Source organism: Schistocerca serialis, chromosome 10 (genome assembly GCF_023864345.2).
Source record: "Schistocerca serialis cubense isolate TAMUIC-IGC-003099 chromosome 10, iqSchSeri2.2, whole genome shotgun sequence".
Lineage (NCBI taxonomy): Eukaryota > Metazoa > Arthropoda > Insecta > Orthoptera > Acrididae > Schistocerca > Schistocerca serialis.
In genome coordinates, this window is record NC_064647.1 from 202,196,543 (window position 1) to 202,211,973 (window position 15,431).

Below are 15,431 nucleotides of genomic sequence, written 5' to 3' on the forward strand. Positions count from 1 at the left end.
GGACTGGCAAGACAGCCAATCCACTGTGACGGGTAGCCGAAAGGCACGCGTTAAAGCTCGCGCAGACAACAACAATGACAACAAAAATGACAAGGACACTGACAATGATAAGTTTTGTGGACTGGCAAGACAGCCAATCCACTGTGACGGGTAGCCGAAAGGCACGTGTTAAAGCTAATAATGACAACAACAATGACAAGGACACTGACAATGATAAGTTTTGTGGACTGGCAAGACAGCCAATCCACTGTGACGGGTAGCCGAAAGGCACGTGTTAAAGCTCACGCAGGCTGGCGTTAGGTCTGGAAAATGACAAGGTCTTTATAGTAGCAAAAATAGTACGTAGCTTCTGGAATACTTAACTTTAATCCATAATTGGTGAACATCTGTCTGACGGTACATGCATCACAAGATAAATAGCAAATGATAATGGCGCCTTGCTAGGTCGTAGCAAATGACGTAGCTGAAGGCTATGCTAACTATCGTCTCGGCAAATGAGAGCGTTATTTGTCAGTGAACCATCGCTAGTAAAGTCGGCTGTACAACTGGGGCGAGTGCTAGGAAGTTTCTCTAGACCTGCCGTGTGGCGGCGCTTGGTCTGCAATCACTGACAGTGGCGACACGCGGGTCCGACGTATACTAGCGGACCGGGGCCGATTTAAAGGCTACCACCTAGCAAGTGTGGTGTCTGGCGGTGACACCACAATAAGGAAGACAGGCCAACATTTGATATTGATTTCAAATAGATTTCCTTTCCTCAGTATTAGAGGAGATCAAAAATTACAAACTGAAAACTTATAATTGCAAAATTAGTGCAAAGAAAGTATAAGGACATGGGTGGGCAGATACAAACAGAACTGTGTCACCAGGCTGCAGAGCTGAAATGGTGTGGGAAGGAAATGTATTTCTTTCAGATAGCATAATTCTTCCACTCTGCAATTCCTGCCACCACCAACGCTACCAACTCACCTTTTCCTTTATTCCACTTGCCTGCAATGTTGATAGCTCCCATTTTTTCATGCAGTTGTTCTGCAACATAAAGTCATCAACTCTTTACCCATACATGTTGCTATTCTTTCGCCATTTTTACTGTTTGCTCTTGTGTTACTGTAATCACCAACCGCTTAACGTTACTGTTTCATTTTAATGTGTTGCCAACTTAATAACATTTTTCAGTATATTACTGTCTTAATTATTGGAGCTGTAACTTTTTTTTGCCATCAGTCTTAGTCCTGTGTGGAAAAATAAAATACAATTGTGTAAATCAACAGCATTTTTTTGTTTATTTTGGAACTAAAGTAACGTTATAGCACTAAACTTAACATTAACAATTTCCACAGCAAAACTTTATATTTAGCAAAATACCTTTTTTTCTTGCATGCTTCTCATTTTGGATGTTCTTCAAATGTAAGTATGTTCAGTTCATCTGTTTTATGGACTAATGTCTGTATATGGGAAAAATTGTACTTCATTGTAGATTTGTAGAAACAGATGTTTGATGATGGTGGCATCAGTATATTGTGTAGCTGATGTTTGAAAGACCACTGGTTAGTATCTTGAGAATGTTGGTCCAAACTTTTTAATCTGAAGTTTAAGGATCAGGTGTTAATTATAGAATTTAATTTGTTTTGTTTTTGTTGTTCTTTTATGGTAATGTTAATGGTTGTTTGTCTCTCTTTATTTGTACTGTGCAAGTCACTATTCAGTCTGTAAGAGTTAGAGATACCCAGTTTAGTCATGGATGGGCTCCCTTAACAGTTTTTTTCGTTTAAACCACAAATGCTACACTACTCCCCTCAGAACCATATTAATCTGAATTGTAGGTTTGTCTGTCAGAGTTTGCCAGTTCCAACTCCCAGCTTGTCAACAGTAGGAATAGTTTGGGAATCTTGTTATGCAGTTCTGGACTAGATCCTCACCATTGCATTTGTTAGACTCGTGAAGTGTGAATTATTGTAATGACAGCTTGTGCAGTGCATTGTTTTGTTTTGTTTGTGCTGTTATTCAGGGGTTGTTGTTGTTGTGGTCTTCAGTCCTGAGACTGGTTTGATGCAGCTCTCCATGCTACTCTATCCTGTGCAAGCTTCTTCATCTCCCAGTACCTACTGCAACCTACATCCTTCTGAATCTGCTTAGTGTATTCATCTCTTGGTCTCCCTCTACGATTTTTACCCTCCACGCTGCCCTCCAATACTAAATTGGTGATCCCTTGATGCCTCAGAACATGTCCTACCAACCGATCCCTTCTTCTGGTCAAGTTGTGCCACAAACTTCTCTTCTCCCCAATCCTATTCAATACTTCCTCATTAGTTATGTGATCTACCCATCTAATCTTCAGCATTCTTCTGTAGCACCACATTTCGAAAGCTTCTATTCTCTTCTTGTCCAAACTATTTATCGTCCATGTTTCACTTCCATACATGGCTACTCTCCATACGAATACTTTCAGAAATGACTTCCTGTCACTTAAATCTATACTGGATGTTAACAAATTTCTCTTCTTCAGAAACGCTTTCCTTGCCATTGCCAGCCTACATTTTATATCCTCTCTACTTCGACCATCATCAGTTATTTTGCTCCCCAAATAGCAAAACTCCTTTACTACTTTAAATGCCTCATTTCTTAATCTAATTCCCTCAGCATCACCCGACTTAATTAGACTACATTCCATTATCCTTGTTTTGCTTTTGTTGATGTTCATCTTATATCCTCCTTTCAAGACACTGTCCATTCCATTCAACTGCTCTTCCAAGTCCTTTGCTGTCTCTGACAGAATTACAATGTCATCGGCGAACCTCAAAGTTTTTATTTCTTCTCCATGAATTTTAATACCTACTCCGAATTTTTCTTTTGTTTCCTTTACTGCTTGCTCAATATACAGATTGAACAACATCGGGGAGAGGCTACAACCCTGTCTTACTCCCTTCCCAACCACTGCTTCCCTTTCATGTCCCTCGACTCTTATAACTGCCATCTGGTTTCTGTACAAATTGCAAATAGCCTTTCGCTCCCTGTATTTTACCCCTGCCACCTTTAGAATTTGAAAGAGAGTATTCCAGTCAACATTGTCAAAAGCTTTCTCTAAGTCTACAAATGCTAGAAACGTAGGTTTGCCTTTCCTTAATCTTTCTTCTAAGATAAGTCGTAAGGTCAGTATTGCCTCACGTGTTCCAGTGTTTCTACGGAATCCAAACTGATCTTCCCCGAGGTTGGCTTCTACTAGTTTTTCCATTCGTCTGTAAAGAATTCGTGTTAGTATTTTGCAGCTGTGACTTATTAAGCTGATAGTTCGGTAATTTTCACATCTGTCAACACCTGCTTTCTTTGGGATTGGAATTATTATATTCTTCTTGAAGTCTGAGGGTATTTCGCCTGTTTCATACATCTTGCTCACCAGATGGTAGAGTTTTGTCAGGACTGGCTCCCCCACGGCCGTCAGTAGTTCCAATGGAATATTGTCTACTCCGGGGGCCTTGTTTCGACTCAGGTCTTTCAGTGCTCTGTCAAACTCTTCACGCAGTATCATATCTCCCATTTCATCTTCATCTACATCCTCTTCCATTTCCATAATATTGTCCTCAAGTACATCGCCCTTGTATAGACCCTCTATATACTCCTTCCACCTTTCTGCTTTCCCTTCTTTGCTTAGAACTGGGTATCCATCTGAGCTCTTGATATTCATACAAGTCGTTCTCTTATCTCCAAAGGTCTCTTTAATTTTCCTGTAGGCGGTATCTATCTTACCCCTAGTGAGATAGGCCTCTACATCCTTACATTTGTCCTCTAGCCATCCCTGCTTAGCCATTTTGCACTTCCTGTCGATCTCATTTTTGAGACGTTTGTATTCCTTTTTGCCTGTTTCTCCTTTCATCAATTAAATTCAATATTTCTTCTGTTACCCAAGGAGTTCTACTAGCCCTCTAGCTAATGCTCCCAAAGTGCCAGATTCCTTATGATTCAGGGGTAGCGACTGAAAAGAGGGTAGTTAGTGATCTGCTTGCTGACTGGCAGTGTACTGCTCCAGGTCTGTACTTCGTAATCTCAGAGTTTTACAGTCATGTCAAACTGACTGTCATAAATAGTGAAGACCACACTTTCCGCACTGTGGAGAGATTGTACTCCAACCCAGAACATAACTGTTAAGTGTAGTTGTCAGGAACTTTAAAGGCCACTATGTCTCCTCCCTGCCCTTGCCAAAATACTGGCAATCAAACATTTTTTTCTGTGATTAGGTTTTGAACCACCTGGTTCCAGATTAATTGATATAGCATTCATGCGCAGCAACTATTATGGGTATGTGTAATTTTGGTTGTATGAGACAATGATAAACTATCTTCCATAAGTTTGGAAAAACAAAGCTACACATTACAACAGAGCAAGATGGGAGAGATCTATGTGAGTTACCAATTAGAATACAGAGTAGTATGCTCAAATAATGATTAATAATGACACATATTATACAGATAATTGTGCATACACATAAATATTGGTAAATATTGATATTCCTCAGTTTTATATAAACTGGCTTTACCTGTCCAAATAGTTCCACCAAACATGTCAGGTTGCACCAGTTGATGGCACAGCTATGTACAGGTACGTTTTTGATAGTTCTGACAGTTGTAGTTCCATTTGTATGAAGGTATGATATGCCACGAAAGAAGGTAGTACACACAATGAAAGTAATTGCTAATGCTCCCAAAGTGCCAGATTCCTTATGATTCACAGATGAAGATAATCGCTTTGCACCAAGAAGGCAATAGTATCCAAGAAATATCAAAGAATTTGTAAAGTTTCATCAAAGGAGTTGTAAAGACCATGCACCAGCATGGAGGTACTTTCTCCTGTGATGGGTGTCTTTGCTCAGGAGCACACAGGAAAATATGGATGCCAGGAAAAGTATTTGGTAGTGACCAGTGAGCATAATAGATTCAGAACTGTCTGTGAATTACTGCTCAACTAAACACAACTAGGGATACACAAGTGAGTGAGTCAACAGTGTGATGGCGCTTGGCAGAAAACAGCCTCAAGGGTTATGTAGCAGGAAGGAAACCATTGTTGTGCCCTGTTAAGAAGAAGAGCGAACTTCAGTGGGCTATGACACACTGACATTGGAGAGCAGGAGGTTGGGAAAAAGTGTTACTCGCTGATGAGTCAAAGTTCAAAATATTTTGGAATAAATGTCATCAGTTTGTGCAGCACTTGCCCTGTGAAGCTTTATATGTGATTCCAATTGTGAAGCATCGAGAGGATTCTGTGGTGGTATGGGGATCTTTTGGAGGGGAATAAAGTCAGTGATTTGATGGAAGTAGGTGGAAACATGAACCACAAGGATTGTCATGCCATTCTCCAGTGATATGCCAAGACATCTGGGATTCATTTAGTTGGGGAAGGGTTTGTTTCGCAGCATGACAATGACCTGAAACATATATCTTGCTTGTGTCAGAACTATGTGAAGTCTCTGGATGTTCATAAAATTTTGAAAAGTTGGAATGACCTTCCCAGTCCCAGGTAGTACCCCAATTGAGGTGCTGTGGGAGATGGATTGGAAAAGAGGATTTGAAAACAAGAAATCGTGAATGGGACACTACTATGGGAGGTCCTGCAGTGAGGATGGAGACTAATTCCAACTGTAACCCAGGCAAAACCGACCCTGTGCATGCAGAGAGTATGCAAGGCTCTGATTAAAGCAGAAGGTGCCTATTTGGAGGAATTTAAAATTTTGTAGTTATATTTACCAATGTATGGTTTCAGTTTAATAAACATTAGAAAACAATAAAATGCAATTTTATAATGTATTTCTTTATTGCCCATAATCACATGGTATTTCCAAACCTGTGTATTTGGAAAGTATCCACTTTTGCCGATGTGGACTTCATGCCGTAACATACACAGTAAGATCAGAACGGAATAGAGAACGTTGAATCGAGCAGAATTTTCTGTATAACCCTAAGCCAGAAATGCACAGTTAAGGAGCTATGATTGCATGGAAATTATTCCAGTAAGCGAATGTGTTAGGATGTGTGCAGCAGTGCAGTTTTTCAAGAGGGTACGCCAGCTATTTCTTTGACAATGCCAACTTTTTAGTGATGTTGGAGGCTGGAATTAACTTTATTTGCTAATTTGAGAAAAATAAGAGTTTTTTAAATTTAATTTCAGTTTTCTTTTTCATCTTTGTCGTAGTTTACACTTGCTAATCTACTGCACTTGTTAGATTAAAAGTTTATTCATGTGTTTTGTTCAGTAGCAAAAATTAAAATGTGTGCCCTTTACATTTCATTTAAACTACTTTGCACCCTGCAGTATCACATGTCAGCTATGTTATTGCTGAGCTGATTGTGCAGTACTGCCTTTTATCTTAACAAAATAATGGAACTAAGTTATTTCTAATGTAATTAATTTAGTATTTAAAAATCCAGCTTTATCCAGTAAACATCAGAGTATTTATGTCTAGTGTAGCTGTTAGCATTTATATCCAATGTAACCATGAATATTTGCACCTAATATAACCACCCCTTGCTTTGATTGTTCAGCTGAAACTATTCGCTTCAATTAATTTAATAACTAACTGTGCTCTGCAGCATAACATATGTTAATAGGGACGAGTTAGTTTGAATAAATGTGCTTCCACTCGCGCATCAGTGACTGGCTGTAGGTTTATAGCCTAAGCTCCCAACAGCACATTTCTAATTTTGCCCAAATTGAGTTCCTGTAACCTTCTCAGAGTGTGTTGTTGGGTTGTCTTTCTCCACTGTGTGTGTTTCACTGTTGTGTTGAGTAGTTTCCACCAAGTGCAGCAGTTAAGACATTGGACTCACATTTGGCAGAATGGCAGTTAAAGTCCCTGTCTACCGATTCAGATTTTGGTTTTCCTTAAATCACTTAAGGCAAAGGACAATTTCCTTCCCCCGTCATAGAAGGAGGCAGACTTGATAGCATAATTTTCTGGCCAACAGACATTCTATGACCATTCTAGGTGAAAACCAAATTTTTTGCATGGAATATTTAGGAATGACATCACATGTCACTGTTGTGGTGGTTCATCCCATTTAATGAGAACATTAAGCTATTATAGAGATATTGGTTAAGTATTGTCACCTGTTTTGATTCTCCCCCTTCGTTCTTTTCTGTACTCCACAATAATGGCACTCACCAGTCATTCACATGATGGAGATACACCCCTACAATTTGTAACAGACCAGATGGGGGCAACAGCAAACCACCACCTCAAGAACTGTATCCAAAATGGTAATGTGGGATTCCCACTTAAAGGCTGTGCATGCAGACATACCAATTTACTTTCATTGGTGACCACACACCTCTGCTGCTGCTACTACTACTACTACTACTACTACTACTACACTAGTTCTGAATTTCCCAACTCATAGGAAATGACGATAGCCACTTGCCAAATAGCCAATAAATTAAGCAGTGGGTGGAAGAAAAAATGCAAAGTAGCTTAGGTTTTGAGTAAAGTTCTTTCCCATAGGTGACATAGATACTCACTTTCAAATCTAAAGGCAAATGAACGGTAACTAATGGCGTGGTGAGACCACATGGCAAAAAAGTAAATAAATGAAAAGAGCTTAGACATTGATAATTTAAGTATTGTTTCGGTTTGGAAAAATGTGTGAGTGTGGTAAATATGCTGACCGTAAATAGGAAAGGGATTGCGGATATAGTGGAAAGAGCATAGATGAAATGTCAAGAGGTTTGAGACGGGGCTGGCAAGAGCAAAGTACATCCAGACTGAATTTCACAGTGCAGCTGTCTGTATGCTGATTTGAAACTTCCTGGCAGGTTAAAACTGTGTGCTGGAGTGGGGCTCTAATCTGGGACCTTGGCCTTTTGCAGACGGCAAGTGCTCTACTGACTGAAGTTTTTGAACGTGGCTGACAAACCCCCCACCCTGCTCAAGAGCATTTCTGGCAAAAATAAAGCTCCGAGGCCGGGTCGAGAGTTATCATCAGATAGCTCAATTGGTAGAACACTTGCTCAGAAAAGGCGAAGATCCCAGGTTCAAGTCCCGGTCTGACACAGTTTCAATACACCAGGAAGTAGCAAAGTACGTGTTGGAAAGCTAGTTTAAATATTGGAGGCTCAGAAGCACAGGTGCTGGGGGTGCATTGATATAAGTTACAAGTGAGCTGAAACAACTACATACCATTCTGATGGTATGCTGTTGATAAAATATTGGGTAACAGTGCGATGATGTGCTGAAAAGTAACGTTTAAGTATCTTCTTATTCTTTTCCAAATATTGCTCGAGGTATTTTATGTTACACATATTACTCGGTTGACTTTCCCTCTCCACTGACACAAGTCGCCGCTAGAGGGCTCTGGATTGTAGCATGTGACATGCCAGCATGTAACTTAATGATGTGGATGTATGAGAAACAACATGGTGTAATCAACTTTGGAATTTGAAGAGTTTGTCCACACATGGAGCACCCTCTTCCTCAGCATGACAATGCAGACCCCATGCAAGCACTGCTACATCTGCAACAGTCTGATACCTTGGGTTCACTATCATCAGTCGTCCTTTTATAAAGTCCTGACTTGGCCCTATCTGATTTTCATCCATTTGCATACTTAAACAAGATTTTTTAAAACTTTACTCTGACAGTTATGAAACAGTGCAAGCAGAGGAGAAGCTGTGGCTCCACCAACAAAGTCAAACTTTTACAATGACAGTGTCAACAAACTAGTGCCTTTTTGGAAGACATGTGTTTGTTGCCAGGTTGAGTATGTTGAGAAATAAATTTGTAGACATTAAGAATAATGATATAGAAAGTTAAAAAAAATTAGTTTTCACATTAAAAAATTCAGAGCCATTATTTTTCAGTACGCCCTCATTGTGTAGACATTGTGTGTCTATTCACATTTACAAGTGCCTTGGTACTAAGGAGTACATATTTTGCATGGGGGGGGGGGGGGGGATTAAGACACTGCAACTAACTATGTAAATGTGACACATTTTTTTTTGTGGAGATGCCATTGCAGGTAAAAGACAAGGCATGATGCAGCATGTTTGCCTGTCAATAAAAAATAAACCCTTGGTCTGAAAGCAATCAGGTAAACTGAAGAGAAACTAATGGTGAGGTTCTTGAGGTCTTCCTGTACTTTTCTTTCCTTGTCAACGTAATGAAGTGTGCATGTGCGTGAGTGAGTGAGTGTGTGTGTGTGTGTGTGTGTGTGTGTGTGTGTGTGTGTGTGTGTGTGTGTATTCATTGACAAATATGGGATCGTGCCTCCACATTTGAGAGAGAAATGATTACTTTCATATTTTAATTGTATCTAAAACAAAGCCTTTCTTATTGACTTCTTTCCTAAGCCTATTTTAGTTAGTACCCCAGTGTGATTAATGATTGTAAACTTTTGATGAAATCTTGTCTACAGGAAAGTACCAATTGCAATGATATTGTGCAACCGCAGGTGCAGCGAACTTCTCCAGAGAAACGACGCCGTTCGCTGAAAATGGTGTTGAAGCAGGGCTCGGCACCCAACGGCAGGCGTGAAGGTGGAGGACATGACTCTGGGGAGGAGAAGGTTGAATACAGGATTTGCAAGGAGGTGTGTTCATATCTAGATACTTGCATGGTCTTTAATTTAATAGGTATGCTTCCGGGTTGTAATTTGCAGCCATGATGTCTAAATAGAAGATTGTTTGTTGCTATTGCATTCTAGGCGTAAAAATATAATTATGAGGTATGGTTGTAAAGTTTTAATCATTGCCTTATAAAATAAAGTTGTTTGTTCACGAGTCCATATCTTCAATGCTGGTACATATTGGAATTCCTCTGCCCCAGCACTGTCACACACCACTGCAGGACCCTAAACAAAAGAGTACAGTCATTTGATAAAGTGGACGGTAATTTGTTTTAGGTGGCAGCAGAAATGTGAATTTCTTAGCTGTCTGATTTAAACTGATAGTGGCAACATTTTCACTGCTGCCAAAAATGAATTACAATATTCACAAATGTGGCAATATGAGCTTGAGGAAATGTTGTAAGAATTACCACGCAGTACTCCACGTTATCAATGAACTGTGCCATTTTGTTTCATTATGTACCAGTACTTGTGAACATGTACTGGAAGACAAACTAGTAATTAATTACACTAAACAAGACCATGTAGACACAGTTCTACAAGTGCAGGGAAGAGTTAATGACCTCTTCAAAAAAAGATTAGTGTACAGTGTGGTTATAATGAAACTTCTCATACATGAACCTGTGTAGACAGCAAACTATTTACAGTATGGGTACCAATTTTATAGAAATGATCAGACTGTGTGCTGCAGGATTGCGTTGTTAGTAGTGTTAGTGTCATGGCTTGGCATTAGACACTGGTACTGGTGTGACGATGTAGGATTGAAACATAACCATCAGTGTGGATAGCTGATTGCGCCTCAAATTGTTGAAGTTACTGTTGCCATGACTGAGAATGCCGGATGCAATATGTGATCTACAAGCAGTGCAAGATCTGTATTACGACAGCTGAACATTCTTTCAAAAAATGCTGCTAACAGTGGTGAAATGTTACTTGTACAAACTTCACATTACTCGCCAACTCATATTTCTTTCGAATGTTGAAGTTCACGACTTGTGGCCTTCGAACATTTTGTAGAGTGATGAAACACACTTTGTGCTCAGTGGGCAGTGAACAAACACAATTGTCACATTTAGGAATTGCTGTCAACAACTGTTTGTGAAGTTCCCATGCGCAGTGAATGCATCACTGTGTGGTGTGGCTTCATGGCACAGTTCATATGTTGTCCATTTTTCTGTGAGGAACTCGGATCCTGGGGACCAAGTTGTGGACCTTCAATGGTGCATATCACTGTGGTCGGCATCACCAACATGTGGTCCCTACACTGTCGGAGAGAAGTTCTTCAAACTGCACGGTGGAGCTCCACCTCACATTGCTCGTGAGGTCTTTCAGTTACTGTAACGCATTTGGAGAAAACCGAATCGTTGGCCAATAGTTCCAAACTGCATGGCCACCAGGATCACCAGATTTGAATCTGTGTGGTTGGGTCTCCTGAAAGGCAGGGTTTATCAATGGGACACTCACACACATTGGAGGTTTGAGAGGAGCATATTGAGGGAGGTAGCCAACATCTCACCTGAGATTTTCCGGGCAACGGTAGAGCTACCTCTAGTGCAGTTCCAGACTGTCGTGGGTGCAGGTGGTTTTCACATTGAGCAACATTTGTAACCTGGAAAGCACACGTGATCTGCAAATATGCAGATGTTACCCTCTCATGAGGGAATTAAAATGTGCTTCTTTCAGTGTTTTATTTTTCATTTCTCTTTCGTATGTCCTTATAAATGTTTCCCAAAGTTTCATTGTCCTACAGTCACACATTTTTCATGGGAATCGTATCAAATAGTGAATGTTCAATTTTAATCATCTTGTAATATGTCCATAGGCTTTCACAGCTAAAGACCATTTCCATAAAACTCTTCAGACTATCATCTGGTGAAGTGGTCACTATGAAAAATCTTCTTCTTCTTCGTGAAATGTTTCTGCTTGTGCAGGTCATTCACAGAGCTACTTCCAAGCTTCTCTTTTCTTCCACGGTCTGCACTTTAGCATTTCCTCCCACTCCAATGGCCTTAAGTTCACACTGTCTCTCCATCTTATTTGTGGCCTTCCATTTGGTCTTTTCCAGATTCTGTCCATGCTAAAGCTCTTCTTGGAAGTCTTTCTTGTCCCATTCTTTTAACTTGGTCAACCCTTTTAAGCCTATTTCTCTCCGTAGTTTGTTTTAGGGGATTCATCTGAAGGGTGCTTCATATTGTCACAGTCTTTATCTTGTCCCTTTCTGTCTTACCCAGTATCCTTTGTAGTAAGTGCATCTCTTGCTAGTATTCTGCTCAGATGTTTCTTTGTCAAAGTCAAACATTCTGCTCCTTAAGTCAAAATTGGCAGATAATGACTTGTGCTCCACACTTTTTGCTGTAGCAGGTATTTTCTAATTATTTTTTATACACAATGATAAAATTTTGAACAATTTCTATTATCTCCAAAATTTCATAATTGATGTTTCCTTTCTTGGTTAACGTATTTCCTAGAAATTTGAAAACATCTACTTCTTTAATGTTTGTACCATTAAAACTTACATCCTTCATTTTTCATTGTTCCTGCTTATTTTCATTACCTCTCTTTTTTTAAACTTATTTCCATGCTTGCTTTATCAATTACTCTGTCAGGTATTTAGTTGTTCTTCCAATTACTGCTCTTTTCTTCCCAAACATCACATTGTCTGCATGTGTTATGATTTTTGTATCACTTTTTGTTGACCTTATTTCCATGTCTGCTTCTTCAATTACCCTCTGTCAGGTATTTAATTGTACTTCCAATTTCTGCTCATTTTCTTCCCAAATCATCACATCATCCACATGTGTTATTCTTTTCATATCATCTGCTGTTGGCCGTTTTTGAACTTTCATTATGTGTTGCATACTTGAATTATAGGACAATACATTAGTTCATCATTTTGCTTTATGGCATATCCAAAGAATTTTATTCAAAGAGAGCAGTGTTGGCATAATCTATTGGGATAACACTTACTGATGAAGCTAAAATTGCGTGCTGATGGAATAGTAAAATTCACCCAAAGAAAGGGGGGAGAGCTATTAAAACAACACACTGACGGTCACAATTGCCCCATTAGAGCAAAGACAACAAAGGCACATGCAGATTTCCTAAAGATGTGTGCATAGTAGTGATGTAACTATGTTGAAAAAAAGTGTAACTTCTTTTTTTTTTCACATCATGTAATTTCTGACAAGAAATTAAGTGCACCTAAAATTTTTAAAACTGTCATCATTTCACATAAAAGTAATGTTGTTTCAGTATATCATTTTCTTAGCGGTTCCTGTGAGAACATCGTATTACACCGAATTATTGTGTGTTACAGAATGAGTTGTTAACAGGGGACCCAAGCAACTTTGGTGTGAATAACAAGAAGCTGATTAAGAATTCATCCCATAAGTCCTTTCATGGTAAGATTTCATTCGTTTAACTGTCATATTCTTTATTAAAAGCTGTGAATATTTACCAAATCATTGAAGCTATAGAAATAATGTAATTTTCATGAAAATATCTGTTTTTGTAAGTTATTTATGGAATATCAAAGAACTCTATTTCAGAAGTTGCAATATTACAATCGTTTCTAACATGCACTGAAATGGTATTTAAAAGGCTGTTTTTTTTTTTTTTAAAGGAAATATTCACACTGGTAATTAAAATGAACTGCATTCAGTGTAAATTTCCAAATTACATTATATGATCAATTCTTTTCAAGTGCCTGGATATCTCATTATCAACCATTTAAGACAGAAAGGAATAATGTCTCATGCTTTTACAGTCATCCAATTCCCTCATGGTTTTCACACTGTACTGTGCACCACTCTGTAGCTCTATGTTTAGAAAATGTTACCACAGTCTGTGTACAATGGGAGGATAAACATTTGACTTGGCTGGCAGTTCCATCCGAGGTTGACCTAACTCCAGTCTGTCAATTGATTTCTGTTACAGCTCATTCAATTTTATAGTCTCTCAATCCCATTAAACAAATTGTCCTGTGTTTCATTCATTTATCATGTTCCGTAGATCCCCATTGTCACTTACAGTCATGATATAAGTCGAGGTATACCTTAAAAATGAAATAGTTGTTAGAAAACTACATTAATAACTGGAAAGGCATTACTTTGGGGGGGAAAAAAGCTACTGTTTCCTGAATCAAATTGTATAACTGATGCTTATGTCCTGTTTTTGGTGCAATATTTAAATGACACACTGATATTTACTACAGAGGTCCAGCTATTTCAGAGTTTTATGAGTATTGGCTTGTTCGCATTGAGCATTGCTATTTTGTTGTGCTATTAACAGGAATCTTGAATTATTGAACATAAACAATTAGATAATTTCTCCTCCTCACATCATCAACTGCTATCTTACTTTCAGGCATTGAATTAGGCTATTTACAGATAACTCAAGCAATTTGTACCACTAATTTTTATGAAGCACAACACTGAGTGCATTGCCATCACAGAGGTGATGTACTGAACCTGTATCACCTCTGTTATAGCAACCTATTCAACTTTGTTTTCTTAATTGGTAGTCATTTTTGTGGTGTTTACTTTGAAAATGTTCATAACATTTATTAAATGTTGATCGTCACACATACTATTTTTTTCTCTTCCAGAACTGAGTACAAATTCACCATATGTCGCAGGTGGCAAGGATGAGGCCCCAGCAGCTGCACTGGGCACCAGTAGTATTGAAGGGGTGTCAAATGGAGCAGCCCCAGGAAAGGATGACGTTGCAAAGCCGCCAGTAGACCTCATCATACCTGAGAAGAGTGCATCATTTTCTATACATCCTGGCCGACTTTGTTCAGATGTCTGCTCATATTGTTTTGGGAAGTTTGGTTCTCTGGACACCCCATGCCACATAGCCCAGCTTAAAACTGCTGAACGACAGCGGAAGGTTCTAGAAAGTGAGTATTATCTACACTGCTTTGATTTACTGTGTGATTTTTCTTTGTGTGTGTGTGTGTGTGTGTGTGTTGTACATGCCTGCTTGTTTGCACTGAAACTGTACCAAACTACATTAATTCATTATCACAAATTATGCAGTGACACATCTGTAGAAGCATACATTTTGCTGTGAATGTGCGTATTCGTGTCTATTTTTTTCTTTGTTACTTGATCATGTGATTGTGGACAGTGGTTCAGTTACTCAACTGACAGTTATGTTTGATCACTCTAAAATTCTATAACTGCAACTAGTGCATGATAACAGTAGTTATTTTATACCAAATAAAATTTTAATTGTGCCATGGCAGTATCATCTTGCAGCAATTTTAGTAGATTACGAATGCCATGTTAAATATATTTGTAAAATATTTGGATCCCCCTTAGCGTCAAAGGTGTTAAAAATTTACATTTCTGGAATTGTTTGAAATGATGACTGGGAGCTAATAATTGTGTTGTGTAAACTCTTGGAGTAAGGATTTCAAACTGACATTTATTCGTAATATGATACTGTGTGTTCTGGGGCAAAAAGGAAAAAAAAAATGTGTCTACAGCCCACTGTTAATTTGAGATTATTACTATTCAGCAACCAATTATTCTGTTATAAAAACAGCCATCATACTTTCCATGGTGCAGATGTATCACTGGCTGTGTTGCATCTCCTCTGTACTTGAGTAACCTCTGGGTGACTTGAACGTTATGACCTTCCTTCTAGGAAGGCTTTGTTTATGGACTACAGTGAAATGTGGCTTCTATGCTTTTCAGGGGACTTTTAAAAAATTATGTAAATAGTGAAAATTACTTTTCATGCACATACTTGATAGAGCACCAGTGAGCCCATTCATTCAATGCTCTTACCTTTAATTTGAGACCCATGGTTTTACATAGG

At 38.9% G+C, this 15,431-nt stretch overlaps 1 protein-coding gene across 1 annotated transcript in view; it reads left to right on the forward strand.

The window, feature by feature from the left end:
* Positions 1 to 15,431, forward strand: part of LOC126424687 (mucin-17) — a 166,358-nt gene that overhangs the window by 64,603 nt on the left and 86,324 nt on the right. The window contains exons 8-10 of the mRNA XM_050087414.1: positions 9,396 to 9,569; positions 12,922 to 13,006; positions 14,212 to 14,505. Coding sequence (XP_049943371.1) covers positions 9,396 to 9,569; positions 12,922 to 13,006; positions 14,212 to 14,505 — 553 coding nt within the window. The remainder of the gene's footprint in view (positions 1 to 9,395; positions 9,570 to 12,921; positions 13,007 to 14,211; positions 14,506 to 15,431) is intronic.